General features: G+C 38.5%; 1 protein-coding gene across 1 annotated transcript in view; it reads left to right on the top strand.

Annotated features, from left to right (window-relative positions):
* Positions 1–2,266: 2,266 nt before the first annotated feature.
* The window catches only part of dstyk (dual serine/threonine and tyrosine protein kinase), a 75,517-nt gene continuing 57,785 nt past the window's right edge, over positions 2,267–19,998 (top strand). Inside the window, exon 1 of the mRNA XM_039764791.1 lies at positions 2,267–3,324. Within this exon, the coding sequence (XP_039620725.1) occupies positions 3,141–3,324 (184 nt within the window). The 5' untranslated portion in view covers positions 2,267–3,140. The remainder of the gene's footprint in view (positions 3,325–19,998) is intronic.

Raw genomic sequence — 19,998 nt, 5'->3', positions numbered from 1 at the left:
TTAAGAAGTGAGGTGATGATAAGTGAGCAGCAATATGGTTTCATGCCAAGAAAAAGCACAACAGATGCAATGTTTGCTCTGAGGATGTTGATGGAGAAGTTTAGAGAAGGCCAGAAGGAGTTGCATTGTGCCTTTGTTGACCTGGAGAAAGCATATGACAGGGTGCCCCTAGAGGAGTTGTGGTATCGCATGAGGAAATCGGAAGTGGAAGAGAAGTACGTAAGAGTTGTGCAGGATATGTACGAGGGAAGTGTGATATTGGTGAGGTCTGCGGTAGGAGTGATGGATGCATTCAACGTGGAGATGGGATTACATCAGGAATCAGCTCTGAGCCCTTTCTTATTTGCAATGGTGATGGACAGGTTGACAGATGAGATTAGATGGAATATGATATTTGCTGATGACATTATGCTCTGTATCGAGAGTAGGGAGCAGGTTGAGAAGACCCTGGAGAGGTGGAGAGATGCTCAAGAGAGGAGAGGAATGAAGGTCAGTAGGAACAAGAAAGAATACATGTGTGTAAATGAGATGAAGGTCAGTGGAATGGTGAGGATGCAGGGAGTAGAGTTGGTGAAGGTGGATGAGTTTAAATACTTGGGATCAACAAGTACAAAAGTGTCAGGAGTGATTTGTGACAGATGGATATCAGCAAGAGTAAAAGGGAAGGTCTACAGGACAGTAGTGAGACCAACTTTGTTATATGGATTGGAGACGGTGGCACTGACTAGAAGGCAGGAGACAGAGCTGGAGGAGGCAGAGTTAAAGATGCTAAGATTTGTATTGGATGTGACTAGGATGGACAGGATTAGAAATGAGTACATTAGAGGGTCAGCTCAGGTTGGATGGTTGGGAGACAAAGTCAGAGAGGCGAGATTGCGTTGGTTTAGACATGTGCAGAGGAGAGATGCTGGGTATATTGGGAGAAGGATGTTAAAGATAGAGCTGCCAGGCAAGAGGAAAAGAGGAAGGCATAAGAGAAGATTTATGGATGTGGTGAGAGAGGATATACAGGTGATGGGTGTAACAGGGCAAGTTGCAGAAGACAGGAACATATGGAAAAAGATGATTCGCTGTGGTAACCCCTAATGGGACCAGGCGAAAGAAGAAGAAGATTATTATTATTATTATTATTAAGCAAAGAAATCAGCTAACAAAGTGACATGAAAAGAAGAAAAAGAAGACCAGCAACATCTTCTAAGTCTCAAATCACAAAGGCTGCTGATATGATGCAGCAACATGAAGAAGAAGAAGAAGAGCACCACCATCTGTTGCATGTCAAGTGTGGGATACAGAATGCAAGAATGACAAAGACAGAGAAATGCCTGCGACCGATGATCCACATGGTTCACTAGCAACCATATAAATTGCTAAAGTTGTATGATGTTGCAGTTGCAAATATTCTAACTTATTGCAAGTGCATATTGAACTGTACAGCTTTTTTTTTAACGGATTCTTCGGCGTATAACGTCACAGCAACTTGGAGCTATATTTGACTTGACTTGGCTGATCTCAAACAAATCGTAAAAAAACATGTACAATATATGTGAAGATAAGTCGTGCAGACTCAGTTAGAACATGAATGTAAACTTGACTTAAGGCAATAACCGAGCAAGCTAACCCTTGTACCACCATGTGAACCTAGTTTTCTTATTCTAAAAACCATATTCTTCTCCGTCTCTTAATAACTCTGAAAACTCAAAGTCCCAGCAGGCTGCGCGGTAAGGGCGCGGCACTGCATTGTAGTTTTGCAGAGCGTCACTTTGACAATCTCAGATTCCCTTTGACAGTTCAGAGTATACTGGCTAGATCAGTTAGCCACATTATTTAATTTTCTTATATGGAATCTCATTAAAGGCGCCCGATCCCAACCACAGGTGATGATAGTTGAAAATGAACAGATTGATTTCGCCTTACGCAAGCTTACTTATCTTTAAAAACTCGGAATCCCATCAGGCGTTGCGTTAAAGGTGTGTTGCATACGCAAGATCCCACTGTTATTGTCATTACCACGCCTTTAGTATTTATGCGTTAAGAGTGTGCAATGCGGGTAATCGTGCATAATTATGCTGTGACTGATTTCTCCTAGAATACAACTATGCTGCTATGATGGTCTTATGGCAAAGTTAGTTCTCAAATTCATGTAGAGCACTACAAATCCCGCTATATGTGGAGGGGAATAGGGTGTGTGTGCCAGATCTACTTCCCGAATTCCAGTCGAAGACTTCAATTCCCAGAAGGCTGCGGAAAGGAGCGTCTCTGTCTACCCTATGAAAGGTCCCGCCCCCGCGTATTGTTTGTTGATGTCTGTCTGCTCTAATTTTGCCAGTACTTCAACGCCACTGCGGCGAGGGTGACGTTTATTTGGACTTTCTGGAATGCATGCGGCGTAGTGGGACGACTTAATCCTTTGGACTTTATTGCACCCAAGCTGTTATTTGCATTTGGTCCGTGGTAGGATCTGTCGAGCTTCTAGCGCCGGTTTCTTCCCGGTAGATAACGAGGAGCTCCATGGGCTGATTCCAGGCTGTCTGCGCCGGCCTCGCAACCTTTACACCTCCTGGCCGAGCGAGTCTTAAGCATCTGGGCGCTTTTTACCTAAGAAAAAAGAAAAACAAAATTAACGCCAGGACCCGAGTTGAGTGTCCACTGGAAAGGATATGGCATCAGTGGTTGAAGTCTTGGAGAACTAAAGGAGGAGATTTTTCATCCCTTTCATTGCCGCGCACTTGTATTAGTGCTGTCGACCTCAAGAAAGCTTTTTTTTTATTTTTTGTGTTTAATTTTTCGACGCGGGTTTGCACTTTATAACCCCAATCTTTCTTCTTCAAAGAGATGGGACACAGGGGAGCGAGGGAAGGAGGCCCACTTTGACGTAGACATTGGGCTTTAGCCCTCTGCTCCCCTCGTAACACTCAATACTGTATATTTATCCCCCACCTCACCCAACCCCTTTGCACCCCTTTCGTGGGACTGCTTTTACTTGTCGCTTTGCTTCACTTCTTAAGATCACTGGCACAAGATGTATAATCCATTTGTCTGATACAGAATCTATTTTCCTGTCTTAACTTGCATCATTAAAGAAAACTTTGCCTTCAGGAGTTTCGTTCTCATCCCCTGAACGTTTAGAAAGAAAAAAAAAAATGGAGGGTGCAGGGGTCACCGGACAGAAGATCAGTCCATTGGCCCGAGAGCTCAACCGTATTTTCAGCAACTACAATAAGCATTCCAACCTATTGAAAAAGAACCTGAAGGAGACTAACAAGTTCTTCCGAGAAATCAAGCAGCACTACAGCAACTCGTGCGGCGCCTCGGCGTTGGATGCTGGTAAGTTTAGCTGTCAATACAATCACATTGTCCACAGTGCTATCCGTCAATAGTGTAATAATAACTAATTAATCCTATATTTGCAATCTAAGAAGGCAAAAATACAACTTCAACTCTGTTAATTTTTCTTATTAATGCTTTTCTAGGTTTAGCACAGAGCCGATTAATTTGCAGAAGAGTGTATTTTAATATTAGCCACATGTATTCCTCCTGTGAAGGACTGGTACATTGCAATAAAGGGCTTCTTAATATCTGTCCTCATTTATCTCCTTTTCATTCATCCAGCGGTATGATTGTATATTCCTAAGTCATCCAAATATGTCACTTTTGTAAGGAGCTTTGCTTTAGTTCTTCATTGCTTTGAGAAGTTTAACTGTAATGACACAAGTGTGTCCTATCAAAATAATATAATCAATTGAGCCTGGTTGTTTATTTCCTCTTCTAATTTATTAATGCACAATCCTCTTAAGCTGTGACAGTTTGTGTATGTCTAGGGCATCAGTGACATGCAAATCTTTTTTTTTTTTATAAAACAGGAACATTTAGAACTTGGTCTACTGTAAGTTAAATAAACCTTAATTTAGGAGTTAGAGCATGACACCAGATTAGAGGTCTGCACAATGGTCCTCTTTTAAGAATGTCATATATTCATCAAACAATAGACGTGACATGCTACTACTAGTACCTATAACATTAAGACTCTTCCTATAAGTGTTTTATGTGTTCATTACTTTTATTCATCATTTTTTTGTACTAACATCCTCCTCCTTGTACTATCCAGTTTTTTATTGCTGGATACTCAAGCCCATCCCAATGGAAATGGGAACAAGAGGAAAGGTAGATGTGTTTTGAATTTAGGTCCTTTACATAGTGCTTTCATACACATCCCACATTTTCTCATAAACTTAGCAAAGCATCATAGTGATTGTGTTTTAAGTACTGTAAGTCCACAAATTTCATGCATTTGACAGTTTCACAACTAGCTTTTGAAGTTCTGCTGGCTAATATTGTTTTGTAAATTTTCTGCGTCTCCTAAAATCTGTTGACCTAAAATCAATGATGGAATATCCCCTTTAATCTCCCTTAAACTCATTGTTTGTTGTGTCTAAGAGAAGAAACTATATAATAAGTTATAAAAAAAACACATTTTAAAATAATATATATATATATTTTTTTTTGATAATGAAAAATACCATCAAACCTGACGATGACAGTATAACAATTTGCTGATTAAAGTTAATTTATGGATTTTAGTACATTCTTGTTTTTCCAGGCACCAGAGACTGGTAGTGTGTTGTATATTGGCTGCACATGTTAATAAGAATTTTTATTGTACTCTTCACACATGACAAAACTAGAAATACTGCTGCTGTTACTATTTGGTTGAACTTGACCTTACTTATACCATGAGAAAACTAAATAAACTTTGGAGAAGACTGCAGACTCTACAGATACAGTGTTATCACTGTTGTTGAAACCACATTCAATGTGAGACACCTGCAGTGCTGGCCAAAGCACCACCAACACGGTGCCCAATTACCCAAATGAAAAATCATGATACCTACAAAATGTTGGATAGATTATCAAGACAGTGAAAAAATACTCTTGACTGAAATTAAAAGTCCACAGTAGAATATGACAAGTTTACTACTGCAGCTACTGTAAGAGATTGATGGCAGTGAAGCAATGTGTAAATGAGAAGAGTAAAGCATAGTGATTACCAAGCTTAAGCTGTTTCATGGTGTCAAGTAAAGATTCTGGTCTTCAGGAGGTGCTGGAAGGTCAGTTGAACTAAGTGTGGTTCTGATGGTGAGTAACATCACCATTTCAAAGCATGGGAGCAAGAAGAGTGATTTTTATTTTATTTTTTATTTCTATCTGATAAAATGGTAATGTGTGTGTCTGATCGCTTGGAAGAAGCTGATCGGTCAGATTGGCTGTGGTTGCTCAGTCAAACGAGACTGAGGCAGAAAGCCGAGATCAAGGAGAGACATATTGGGAATTGCTAAGAGTTGTCTTTAAACATGGGTAGTATTTGTTGGAATGCTAATGATCTTTTCACTGAAGGTAATTGGGGCCTGTCTACCACTGGTGGTAGTCAGAGAGTGGAGAGGAGGCGAGCAACACACCTTGAAATGACAGTCTGAGCAGTAGGCTTTATGGGAATTAGATTGAGAAAAGTGGCAGCTAACACAGGTCAAGAATCGTGACAACACTCATGGTACACGTAGGATGACATATCAAATATTTTTATATTTATTCTATAACCTGTATTTAACGGGTAATGTAACTTAAGTATATCTCTATATATTTAATTAAGTATGCTGTGTTTATCGTGTGTTTGTGGAGAGATGAGAGTATATAGACAGGCTGTGGCAGAATTGTGGAGTTATGAAGGAACATATAAAATGATAAATATAAATGTTAAGATCCATGCTAGGCATAGTGGCTGCATGTTAGAACTTGCATCTCATAAGCTCCTTTTAAATTTGTACTTTTTAATACAACAGCTGTTTGAAGTTTATTCTACAGAAATATCCTACTAACTAGAGTGAATTTTCTCTCTACCATGCCCCTTCATTACTCTGTTATGCTCCATTATCCATTTTCACCATCTGCCTGTATTACTTTTGCTCTTGGATTATTCGCTCCCAATTACCGTATACAGTGCATCCGGAAAGTATTCACAGTGCATCACTTTTTCCACATTTTGTTATGTTACAATCTTATTCCAAAATGGATTAAATTCATTTTTTACCTCAGAATTGGAGTCCACCTGTGGTAATTTCAGTTGATTGGACAAGATTTGGAAAGGCACACACCTGTCTATATAAGGTCCCAAAGTTGACAGTTCATGTCAGAGCACAAACCAAGTGTGAAGTCAAAGGAATTGTCTGTAGACCTCCGAGACAGGATTGTCTCGAGGCACAAATCTGGGGAAGGTTATAGAAAAAATTCTGCTGCTTTGTAGGTCCCAAAGAGCACAGTGGCCTCCATCATCCGTAAGTGGAAGAAGTTTGAAACCCCCAGGACTCTTCCTAGAGCTGGCCGGCCATCTAAACTGAGCGATCGGGGGAGAAGGGCCTTAGTCGGGGAGGTGACCAAGAACCCGATGGCCAGTCTGTTAGAGCTTCAGAGGTCCTCTGTGGAGAGAAGAGAACTTTCCAGAAGGACAATCATCTCTGTAGCAATCCACCAATCAGGCCTGTATGGTAGAGTGGCCAGACGGAAGCCACTCCTTAGTAAAAGGCACATGGCAGCCCGCCTGGAGTTTGCCAAAAGGTACCTGAAGGACTCTCAGATCATGAGAAACAAAATTCTCTGGTCTGATGAGACAAAGATTGAACTCTTTGGTGTGAATGCCAGGCGTCATGTTTGGAGGAAACCAGGTACCGCTTATCACCAGGCCAATACCATCCTTGCAGTGAAGTATGGTGGTGGCAGCATCATGGTGTGGGAATGTTTTTCAGCAGCAGGAACTGGGAGACTAGTCAGGATAAAGGGAAAGATGACTGCAGCAATGTACAGAGACATCCTGGATGAAAACCGCTCCAAAGCGCTCTTGACCTCAGACTGGGGCGACGGTTCATCTTTCAGCAGGACAACAACCCTAAGCACACAGCCAAGATATCAAAGGAGTGGTTTCAGGACTCATGTCCTTGAGTGGCCCAAACAGAGCCCAGACTTGAATCCGATTGAACATCTCTGGAGAGATCTTAAAATGGCTGTGCACCGACGCTTCCCATCCAACCTGATGGTGCTTGAGAGGTGCCCCAAAGAGGAATGGGCGAAACTGGCCAAGGATAAGGTGTGCCAAGCTTGTGGCATCATATTCAAAAAGACTTGAGGCTGTAATTGCTGCCAAAGGTGCATCGACAAAGTATTGAGCAAAGGCTGTGAATACTTATGTACATATGATTTCTCAGTTTTTTTATTTTTTAATAAATTTGCAAAAACCTCAAGTAAACTTTTTTTACGTTGTCATTATGGGGTGTATACAGTAATCCCTCCTCGATCGCGGGGGTTGCGTTCCGGAACCCCCCCGTGATAGGTGAAAATCCGCGAAGTAGAAACCATGTTTGTATGGTTATTTTTATATATTTTAAGCCCTTAGAAACTCTCCCACACTGTTTATAATATTCTCCGCACAGTTATACAGTAAACCCTTGTTTATCACGGTTAATCCGCCCAAGACAGATAAATGATTTTCCATGAAGTAGGATTCTTTATTTATAAATCTAATACTGTATTTTCGCAGTTAGAGAACTGAAAACATGTTTACAACCTTCTAAATACGTTTTTTAATATTATTAGAGCCCTCTAGACATGAAATAACACCCTTTAGTCAAAAGTTTAAACTGTGCTCCATGACAAGACAGAGATGACAGTTCTTTCTCACAATTAAAAGAATGCCAACATATGTTCTTCTTCAAGGTGCGCGTCAGGAGCAGAGAATGTCAGAGAGAGAGAATAAAGAAACAATCAAAAATCAATAGGGCTGTTGCGCTTTCAAGTATGCAAGCACCACGATAAAGTGGCGCAATGAAGGGATCAATGTGAAGGTAGCCTTTCAGCATTTTTTAGAGGAGCATCCCTATCGTTTAAGCAAACAGCCACTGTGCAAACAGCCCCTCTGCTCACACCCCCTCCGTCAGGAGCAGAGAATGTCAGAGAGAGACAGAGAAAAGCAAACAATGAAAAATCAATACGGGCTGTTAGAGCTTTAAAGTGTGCGAAGCACCGCGCGGAAAGCATGTCGTATATCATTGAGGAGTTTTATTTAATATGTAAGACATGCTCTGATTGGGTAGCTTCTCAGCCATCCGCCAATAGCGTCCCTTTTATGAAATGAACTGGGCAAACAAACTGAGGAAGCATGTACCATAAATTGAAAGACCCATTGTCCGCAGAAATCCGTGAACCAGCGAAAAATCCGTGATATATATTTAGATATGCTTACATTTAAAATCCGCGAAAGTCGAAGCGCGATATAGTGAGGGATCACTGTAGAATTCTGAGGGAAAAAAAAGAATTTTAATCCATTTTGGAATAAGGCTAACATAACAAAATGTTGAAAAAGTGATGCGCTGTGAATACTTTCCGGATGCACTGTATATATTCATGTATAAGTCGGGTCTTGAAACCCTAAAAATCAATCATAAAATCAGACCCCGACTTATACACCCATTTAAGAATATGACAGTTGAATTTATTTATTTTTTTTTTTTTTACATCTTCTTGCCTCTTCCAATCTCGCACCAGTTTCTCAGACGCATCGAATTTTGTTGCAGCAGCGCAGTTACCAATTTCTTTTGCCGCTTCAACGACTTTTAATTTAAAACCAGCTTTATATTTTCTACTGATCAAATGCTCCTTCAAAGATAAGGGATGCTCTTACGATAAAGGTGTATGAGGGTGTGAGATACACAAAACAGTGCAAACGTCGCTTTGGAATAGTTCAGGTATTACTGTGTGGTCACGTAGCACAATATATAGAAATAAAAGGCAGTGTACTCCATGTTTACTCTCTCAGGTGGGCATTAGCATATCATAATCTCTTGGACTAATAGCATGAGTTTTCTGCATTCGACTTCTACGACTGACATTATAAAATACTGGAAATTATACAGTAAAACCAAGCCCCGACTTATCCGCGGGAGAACTTAAACGCCAGTATATACAGTATGTGATGTTACATCAGATTCAGAGCTGTAATACTGATTAATTCTTTTTATTCATTCATTTTTTGTTTTTCCCAGTTGTGCATTAGAGCCTTATAGGTTTTCTTGGGCTACTTTCATGCAGAGATTACATTATGTTTGAGAAGTGCAGACTTGGAGTGTTGAAGTGAATTGGGAAATGCTGTTCATGGAATATTATTGTTTATTTAACTCTGTGATGTTTCTGCTTTCTATTTCTTATTTTTTTTCAAGGGTAAATTGAGTACATGTTTTGACAAATTGGACTGTTGTAGGAATTTCCTGAGCCTGTTTTGATAACCCAGTCAGTTTATATATAAAAGTGGTACTTCATTAATCTTAAAGTGCTATCCTTGGCTTCACACAGACACTCATTCAATGTCAAAGTCCATCTTGATGAATTTTAAACCACTGCAATTGCACTAGACATATTTATGTATTAGGCACTTTTCTGTATGTCACTAGCAACTTTATTGCCACTTGGGGATTTATGCTACGCTACACCTAAGATGTCTTGTCTCCAAATAAAATTGAAACTGTTCAGTTTTGTGTGATGTTTGTCCTAAGACTGAATATATTTATTATTGAGTTTTAAAATACTTGTCTAACTGCACTTTGTGCAGTGTTCTGTCCAACCTTTTTTTTTTTTTATTTTTTATTTATTTTATAATCCTGTAGTACTTATTTCCAATAGCAGTGATGCTTTCTATAGCTGTATGACAGGAAGTTTACTTGACTGGACACAAACCCCTCTTTTTTCTAATGGGGCCATAAACTTTCAGTTTGTATTATATTATTCAAAGCCACTAAATTCATTTGAAGGTGTCTTTGGTCATATCATGGCAGTATGGAGCATACAGCAGTAACCAGCTTGGTACAGTGTGCTGATCCATCACACTCCACACATTCCAACTTTCACACAGAATAATTAAACCAGGATTGCTGCATTCGTGGAGCAGCAGCGCTTCCTAATAGACTATTCATTTTTTAAAGTTAATTAACACTAGAATTACCAGAGCCTACGAAAAAACTCGTAATTCCGTCCCACCTTAAACTGCTTCTTAAATCCCTTCACACCTCTCCGCCAGCGCCCTTTGTCTTCTAAATGTGCTGATAAAGAGAAGCCGGCTATTCCATCCCCCCACCAATTTAGAACGTGCACGAACTTCTCTCAGCTCATGCCTTGATTGAGTATCTGGGAGTGAAGTGGAGTTTTAGAGTGGAAATAATAGATCGTTGTTTGGAACACACGCATTTCATGTCTGTTCCGTTTCTACAGTAATCTGTGTCAACACATTGTTAAAACAGAAACTTTTTTATATTCTAGTAGTAGATGACAAAATGTAGGCATAAACTATATAATGTATGAAGCCTGAAGTCCAAATAGCAAAGAAACATTTTCACAAGAATAACACAATTGCACTTTTATTCAAACATATAACTGCAGAAACAAAAAGCCGCCTTAACATGCGACATTGACACCAGTTTACTGTAACTGACTCCGTGGCTCAATAGACTCAGCCCCCGCTTGGGAATCAAGGGGTCGCGGGTTCGATCCTGCGCCCCTCCGTTTTGAGAAGTAAACTGCTCTTGTCTTACTGTTTTAGAATAAAAGCATACATTTGATTTCAGTCTGTAACAGCCGGTGCAGTTTATGATCCTTGTAAAGGTTAGCTTTTTTTTTATTCACTTTTCACTCTCTCAGTCGCGTTCAGAATCAATCCATACAACCCCATCTGACACGGCTGTTTTCACTAAAGACGCGCTATAGCTCTGCAGTGTACCACGATGCATACTAACGCACAATCAAACCCCCCCGGTTCTGACACACAAACGCTGGCGAAGCTGCCTTCTTCGTATCTCACCGCCACTTGCTTTTCGTTTTATTGAGTGTTCCTGCCAGTCCCCGCATGTTGCTGTATGCTTTTTCTTTGTACTACAGGACATGCAGAGGAAAGAATGGTAAAGACCAGTAACTTCGGCGCTATATGCAATCATCAGACACTCCCCATCTGCCCGTGTCGCTCAAACACAGGAACATATATTGGTGTAAAAGTATAACAAAAGTGCACTTTTATTCAAGTGCACTTTTTCCATCGCTTTTCCTGTAAGAAGCAGTGTACACACTTCTCTATGCTGTGGTTTCTATTACACACCTGAAAGAAAGAGACAATATATGTGAAAATATAATCGCACTAATGCAATATTATTTGAAAACGAACAGCGTCAGATCGGGTGTGAATTTATGCAGGAACTGGAAATTCTCTGATGCGGACCTTCCCCAGGGAAGAAAGTACAGTGTCAGGTGCTCATTCAGTGTAATAGAAACCATAGCACAGAGAGGTGTGTACACGCAACAAGTACACGGTCGTAAATGTAGGAAGGACGGTCCTTGGGTGTGTGGGAACTGTTAATATTTGAATGTGATGATTTTATATAGCACGGAATGAAAATCTGCACTTCTTAGCATTGCACCATGCAAGTGTCGTATCAATCGCCTACTGTAACTTGCTTTCTTTTTCTTGGTTATACAGGTAGTTTTGAATAAAAGTGCACTTGTTTTGTTTGAGAAATGAAGTGTCTGCGTGCACTTTTCGTGGCATTACACGTGTATTTTTTGAGCATGCCCGTTTGAGCAGTATAAAAGTATTGAAAAGTATAACAAAACAACGGGCAGATGGGGAGTGTCTGATGATTGCATATAGCGCCGAACTTACTGCTCTTTACTATTCTCTCCTCTGCGCCCTCGAGTACAAAAGAAACAGAATACAGACGCTATACTAGCTCTGCGTTGTACCACGATGCATACTAACGCCCCACCTGGTTCTGACACACAGACGCTGGCGAAGCTGCCTTCTTCGTATCTCACCGTCACTTGATTTTCTTTTTATTCAGTTTTATTGAGTGTTCCTGCCAGTCCCGCATGTTGCTGTATGCTGGATAGAGAGAAGTGTGTACACTGCTTCTTACAGGAAAAGGCGATGGAAAAAGTGCACTTTTGTTATACTTTTACACTAATATATGTTCCTGTGCTTGAACGACACGGGCAGATGGGGAGTGTCTGATGATTGCATATAGCGCCGAAGTTACTGGTCTTTACCATTCTTTCCTCTGCATGTCCTGTAGTACAAAGAAAAAGCATACAGCAACATGCGGGACTGGCAGGAACACTCAATAAAACGAAAAGCAAGTGACGGTGAGATACTTAAGAAGGCAGCTTCGCCAGCGCTTGTGTGTCAGAACCGGGGGGGTGATTGTGCGTTAGTATGCATCGTGGTACACTGCAGAGCTATAGCACGCCTTTAGTGAAAACAGCCGTGTCAGATGGGGTTGTATGGATTGATTCTGAACGCGACTGAGAGAGTGAAAAGTGAATAAAAAAAAAAAAGCTAACCTTTACAAGGATCATAAACTGCACCGGCTGTTACAGACTGAAATCAAAAGTATGCTTTTATTCTAAAACAGTAAGACAAGAGCAGTTTACTTCTCAAAACGGAGGGGCGCAGGATCGAACCCGCGACCCTTGATTCCCAAGCGGGGCTGAGTCTATTGAGCCACGGAGTCAGTTACAGTAAACTGGTGTCAATGTCGCATGTTAAGGCGGCTTTTGTTTCTGCAGTTATATGTTTGAATAAAAGTGCAATTGTGTTATTCTTGTGAAAATGTTTCTTTGCTATTTGGACTTCAGGCTTCATACATTATATAGTTTATGCCTACATTTTGTCATCTACTACTAGAATATAAAAAAGTTTCTGTTTTAACAATGTGTTGACACAGATTACTGTAGAAACGGAACAGACATGAAATGCGTGTGTTCCAAACAACGATCTATTATTTCCACTCTAAAACTCCACTTCACTCCCAGATACTCAATCAAGGCCTGAGCTGAGAGAAGTTCGTGCACGTTCTAAATTGGTGGGGGGTTGGAATAGCCGACTTCTCTTTATCAGCACATTTAGAAGACAAAGGACGCTGGCGGAGAGGTGTGAAGGGATTTAAGAAGCAGTTTAAGGTGGGATAGAATTACGAGTTTTTTCGTAGGCTCTGGTAATTCTAGTGTTAATGATGCAGGTATTTCCTGCTGTTTTACATTTTCAAATACAGTTAGCAAAAAAACAAACAGTAACTTCTAATTTGCAGATGTTGCTCCTAATAACTAGTTTTGGTGGGTTGCTTTGTAGTGTCCTGCCACTTATGTCTCTTCTTAGTATCTTTTAGTATAGTTATTAGACAGCACAAAGTGGAGAACTGAGGGACAGTTAAAAAGGCATGCTGATGTGTATTAGCTTTAATTGTTTCCTTAATTTCCTAACTCTGCTAGGCCATTATGGTGTCTCTGGGATTTGCTGCCAATCATAATAGACAGGTGCAAATTAAGTGTCATGAATGAGTTCAGCATGCATCATTGGGATATCGGAAGGAAGCCAGAGTGCCCAGACAAAAATCCTGTCTTCTGGAACTATAAGGCAGCAGCTTTAATAATATAATTCCATTCCAATGTTCATATTCATCCATTAATTTTCTGTGACTGGTTTGTCCAATTGGGGTATCCTGAGCCAATCCTGTACAGGATTACAGTCCCAAGGCACACTGATGCAGTCTCACAGAATCAGTTGGCTGGTTTTGAGTTGCCTTTTAAGTTTGCATCTTTGGAACGTGGTAAGAAAAAATGGTACTCAAGAAAAGCTCTTGCACATACTTAGCTGAAGTTTCAAACTTAATCCACTCCACAATAAGGCCCAGCAGTCACCCTTGTCTTCTGTACCTGTGAGGGAGCACTAATTAAGTTGATATATTTTTCACAGCATGGTAAATCACTGGGATGTTTGATTAATTTTTGAATTTGAAAACAGGAGGAAAAAGACCTAATAATTAAGGATGCACCAACCATGTTGTGTTTTTTCATTCACATCATGTTACTAGAATGGCTGATACATATTATGATTTAAAAAAAAAAAAGTTCTCTTTAAAACACCAAGCACCCATATAATATAATATAATATATAATATAATAATAATCTTAATAATAATGTGAATTTCCCCTTGGGATTAATAAAGTATCTATCTATCTATCTAATCAAATATTACGTTTGATACTAAAGTATTAAGTTTGGTATTTTTATAATTAAGCTATAGGTTACATGTGCTACTTATTAATTTTTGTTAGTGGAACTCTGTAAGCTTATTGTGCAGTGACCTTAAAATACAAATAAATATATAAAATACTCCAACATTGATTCACTTGGTTAAGATTGGCATTGAAACGCTTTTATTGTTGTAAGTATAAATGCACTTATAGATTTTAATATTGTTTAAATCATTAATTGCTGTACAGCTCTTTTGCTGTTAGAATTATATTTTATAGGTTTTTGTAGTTCTTGAGGTGTAATTATGAATATGGATTACCATTTTAATTATGCCATACTTATTTCTTACCAAAACTTGTACTGTATGACACACAAGCAAATAATAAATATTACAAATCTTTCAAAAAAGCTGCAGATCTATCTAATGTTCATAATGTTTTTCATAAAGATATGTGTAACAGTTTTATACATAATATAGACAAATTTTGATGTTAAGCTAACATTGTTTAATAAGCAGCATTTTCAAATTCTTCATCTCCTTTTTCAAATTGAAAATGTTGCTGCCTATACTTAATGCAAGCTCATTAACTGTACAAACAAGACAAGCAGAGTAAGTTTTAATTAAATTAAAAGACAAAATGGAAAGGTCAGAATTAAAGTAGCCTTAATTGCAATTTGTCTGATTACAAACGAAATATCGAGTTTCTTTTTTTTTTGGTTTATAACTCCATTTTCCTTAATGTAAAGGCTAACATTCCAGTTTTCTCCCTCAATGGTAGTTTTCCTTACTACTCTCTTTTTACAGGAAGTAAAAATGTGTGCTTGCTCAGCTGTCATAATACTTCGCGTAATGGAGTTAAACTAACTAAATGACCATAAAGCGTAGAAAAGCAGATGCTGAAGAAATGATTTTCATGATCAGACAATTTAACATTCAGTGATAGTCTTTTATAGTGCAAATCAACTGATGTAGATTGGTGGTCGATCGATAAGAGTATCACTATTAACAATCCATAGCAGCAAATAACAAAAATATTTAGTGTTTTAACCCTGGCCCTGGCCTATACATCAAAAATTCAAACTCCTTCTTTAAGCATGTTGAATCTTAAATGTATCTATTTAGGTGAATTCAGTTCGTTCTTAGTATTAAAAATATACTGCTCATTTCCTTTTAAATACTTCCATGTGTCTCCAAAGGGGCAGAGAAAAATAGGCCATCCTGACTTTAGCTATGGCGTTAAAGAATGTAGGTATGTCAAAATAATAAAGTCAAAATAAAGAATTGTGTATGTTTGGTATCTGGAAGTGGCAATGGGAATGTATTTTTGAATATAACTATATCTCGTGAATTTGGTTGATCACATTGTTTCCTGTCCTCTTATAAGGTTACTTGCAGATGTAAACACAAATTTTACTGAATGAGATGAAACTGAAATTGTGACAGTCATTGTTCACCACTGCTTTCATAATGGGCAGCCTTTACCAACTCTGTCTATTTCAGTTAGTCTTTGAATGGCGTAAGATGTGTTAATTATGTTCATTCAAGTAGTTTTGCTGTTCCAAGTATATACACTGCTCAAAAAAATTAAGGGAACACTTAATCATCACAGTCCAACACTAAGTCAATTGAGTTTCAGGAATATCAGTCTGTCCAGTTAGAAGCATAAGCGATTGTGAATTAATTTAACCTGCTTTAGTGCAAATGAATGTGGCAGCAAGTGCATGGAGAGACAACAGCAAGACACCTCCCAAGAGGGAATGGTTTTGCAGGTGGTGGCCTCAGAAAACTGTTCTCTCCTTATCCTTCCTGACTAATTCTTTACTAGTTTTGCATTGCCGATTCGTGTTGCACAGGTAGTCTAGTTCCTCCAGGATGGCACAATCATACATGCCGTTGAAAGATTTGCCATGTCTCCTAGAAGTCTCGGGAGCATGGGGGAGATACCTGGTGATGGGCCTTTACACACGCAGAGCTGGACAGGGCCGAAGAAGGGCATCGATCCAGCAGCAGGACCGATATCTGCTCTTTTGTGTGAGGAGGAACCCTAAATAATATATTGTTATTTGGAACACATGCATATACAATATACAAGTGGGTAAAACTGGAGAAGCTGCTTCCTTCAGCGTTCAGTGTTGTTTGCACCTGTGTCCATTCCACTCATCATTAGTGTTCACTTTACAGATGTAGTTAAAGTTGGAAAACTCCCTATAAAAGAATTGAATAAAAAAAAAAATAAAGTTAAGCATTTAGTGCTATTGCAGAAAATTGCTAATTTTTTTAAAAATGAAATTCTCAAACTAGTATATTTTTCAGAACGCAAAATGAGAAGTAGATAAAGGGTCAGCTAGTTTAACAAGGAGATCATTTAGAGGTAAACTGACTGATGTGAAACTGGTTGGGACAGAAACTTGTAACTTAATTGGAACCTTATGACTGAACTTTAAAACCACTGCTCTAAAATAACCACCCCTTCCATGGTGCTTTTAGAAAGTGCCAAAATGTGGTTAGCCTAGTCTAAAGATGCATCATAAATAACAATGTACTGTAAGTGTAGTAATGGAGACCTATTTTGTATATTGCCCATAGGATACAACAGAAACTTTCCAATTTAAATTGCTCAAATATGCTCTTCCTTCAGACTGTTATGCAGTGTTGCAAAGCTGTGTTGTGAATTGTATGAAGTTAACTGGAGGGATCTAAAACTGTAATATTCATTTAGAAATATCTGAATTTTAATACATCACTCCTTGGTCTAATTGAACTGGGTTAGAATCACAAGTGTTCAGAAATGAGAAGAAAGTCTTATTTTGCAAAGTAGGCATGCTAAAAATGAAACCTCTTTAATTTCAGCTAACAGCATTATGAATGTGGCATCTATGATCAGTGATCTTGGGAGCTGATATCAGTTGTGAATGAAAAGTGGAGTCAAGTACAAGTGACAAAACAAATCCACACCTTTTATTCAATTACATTAGTTATACCTGTAGTTTTCTCATTGCTCAAAATATATAGGAATTAGAAGAGTATGGTTTACAGATGGGCCATGTCAATGTATTTCTGGGAATTTATATGCTTGTAAATACATCCAAGTACAAATACTCTGGTGGTGTTGCACTTTTTCTTAGTGAGCAAGTAACTCTTTGTTTTGCTTCCAAAAGAAATCTGCTCTGAAATCTAATTTTTTTTTTTTTTTTTGAATCTGTAATATCAATAAAATGTATTCGTAATGTATAGTTAACTAAAACTGTGCTATGATTTAAAAACAAATTGATACAAGTTAAAAATATGGGAGTTATGAAAGAATGTTGGTTTTTGAATTTTTTTTTTTAATCTTGAGAAATTATAGTAGTAATGATTTCTAGAAGTATTAACAGGTTTCATTTGAAACTGTAATGAACCTTCATGTGAGATATGATGTTATTGATTTACTATTTGTTGATGACATAAGGCATGTGGACTATATTAACATTAGAATCCTTGAAGCCTACAAAAAACTCGTAATCCTGGGCCACCTTGAATTCCTTCACACGTCTCCATCAGTATCTTTTATTTTGCAAATGTGTCGATCAACACAAGTAGCAAGCAGCCGGCTATCCCATTCCACCCCTTAGCAGAGCTGGGTCCATTGCAAAATTCTCAGAGCTCAGGTCTCTTTATCTGGCAGTAAGGTGCTTGAAGTTGTAGAGGGTAAATAATATGCTATTTGGAATGCATACATTTCATGCTGCAATGATCTGTGTAAGTGTAGGATGACAGAAACTGCTGAACTCATGGCAAAGACAGAAACTTTTACCATGTTATACTGATGATGACATGAAGTGTATACTGTGTGAAGGCTTTAGTCCAAATATTAAATAAAAATGTGTGCCTTTATTCAAGAATGTAACCAAAGAAAAAAACTTTCTTTTCATCTGTCTGCATATGGATTTGGCAAAGTTTTAGACCATATGCCCTTCCTGACTTTCAATGAGTTAAAAACTCAAGCTCGATTGTAAATTGGCAGGAACTTGATATGTATTCTTGAATGGTTTAGAGGTAAGGACTGCTGCCTTATATCCCAAAGGTTCCATGTTCTCAGTAGGCTGGGCTGTTAAAATGGCATAGCGTCTTCAAATAGTGACATTATTGGAGCAATTCACTGCTCTCATATTACAATAAGGACATCTAGTGAGAGTAAAGCTGTCTTTTATTAACAATTGGCTGTGACATTCCATTAATGCATAAGTCATCTGTGATACCAAAATGAGACTGACAAATTCACGGTTTGGTGGCCTGGGTCAGCCCAGGATTTGTTTATTTTGAGCCAAAATGATAGACAACTTGCTGATGGTGCAGTACGTGGTGTATGATCTTGATAGTAAGATCTCTGGCTGAATCCTCAGTTTTTCGTATGAGCTGTACTATTGTTTGCAACATTAATTATGCTATTACATGAGGCAGGTACGCCTTCCCTGACCCCCAGAATGCAGAGGAATGGTGCTATGCCACGCATGATGTTGCACAGTCAGTTGCTGAGGGTGTTCTTGAACGCAGTAAAAATCAAAATATTCCAAACAATGCAAGTTAAAGTAACCTTTCTACAGGTAAATTTAAAACAATAAAATAATCTGTAATTGTTTTAAGATAGATGAGTTTGCAAATTAGCAAATGTTTTTCAGTGGAAAACTTTGAAGTCTCAAAACTCTGTACAGCATACTGTATTCAAGATATCCCAATGAAATCTTTCCTAACAAATTTACTTGAAGAATATGGCAAGTTACAGCAAAAGAGGTACAAAGGGTGGCAAGTTATTTTACTTTGACAAAGTGATAGACGGACAGACAGACATGCATGGTGATCATAGTAGGTGCTTTTCACATTTTATACAATTGCATCTAAAAATGTGCTGATAGGAACAAAAGCTGTCTATTTGTAATACACCACTCTTCTCATTCAAATTAGGTCCTTTATAGAAAGGGGAAACTAACTTGTATTAACCAGAATATCTATATCTCAAAATTGCTTTTTATTCAGTTAATCTGCCTGTATCTATACCTCCCTATTATGTTATTTATTATTGCATACCTTCAAACACTGTCCCTGAAAGGAACTTTATTACATTCAGTAGGGTGTAAATTTATATTTGATGTTCCTGTAAAGTCACATGGACAAGAGGCAGGATGCGGAAAGGGATAAAACAAAACCAAACAGAGAAGTCTTGCACTGTTTCTGTAAAGATAATGTTCAAGTAAAGTAAAATTTCTTTCACTTAGGAGATGCTGATTGTTCAGCTATATTATTTTACTAAAAGTTATCTATATTTTAAGAAGATTTAATTGGTTGAACAATTTGGAAAGTTAATGTATGGTTTAGGTTTGTGCAGTATAACTTTACTGGAAACGTATCAAACGGTATGGCACCAGTATTTCTGGATCTTTGGTACCCAAAGTAAGCTTCAGCTTTCCTTTCAATCCACCACCCAACACTCGCTATTGCAGTTGTAGAAAATTGTCCATTTCATACACTCCACAAAGTGAAACTACACTCTTTGATACAATCAGAACTTCACTGTGGACAAGACCCTTATCTTAAGCTTATCTGTCACTCATTTTGCAAATCACATTCAAAAAAACAGTTTAAGAGTCCATGCATTCATGGCATGGTCTTGGAGCTCCAAATGTCATTCTCAAAATTGAATACACTTATGGAGACAACCTGTTAAAATGTTTGTAGTAAAGGCAACACGCACTGGGTTTCTTACTAAACAGCCTACCCCAATTCTTTCTGCCCGTGAAGTTTAAACTGCTGGGGAAAGACCAAATGAAATGGAACAAAAGACTTAATTTTGAGAGAAAACAAAACCCTAAAATTTCTGTTATCTGTTCAGGGGCTCAATAGCACAAGGTAA

The sequence above is a fragment of the Polypterus senegalus genome, chromosome 10 (assembly GCF_016835505.1).
Source record: "Polypterus senegalus isolate Bchr_013 chromosome 10, ASM1683550v1, whole genome shotgun sequence".
Classification (NCBI taxonomy): domain Eukaryota; kingdom Metazoa; phylum Chordata; class Cladistia; order Polypteriformes; family Polypteridae; genus Polypterus; species Polypterus senegalus.
Note: the sequence above shows the minus strand (reverse complement) of the source record. Positions and strands in the feature narration are given on the sequence as shown.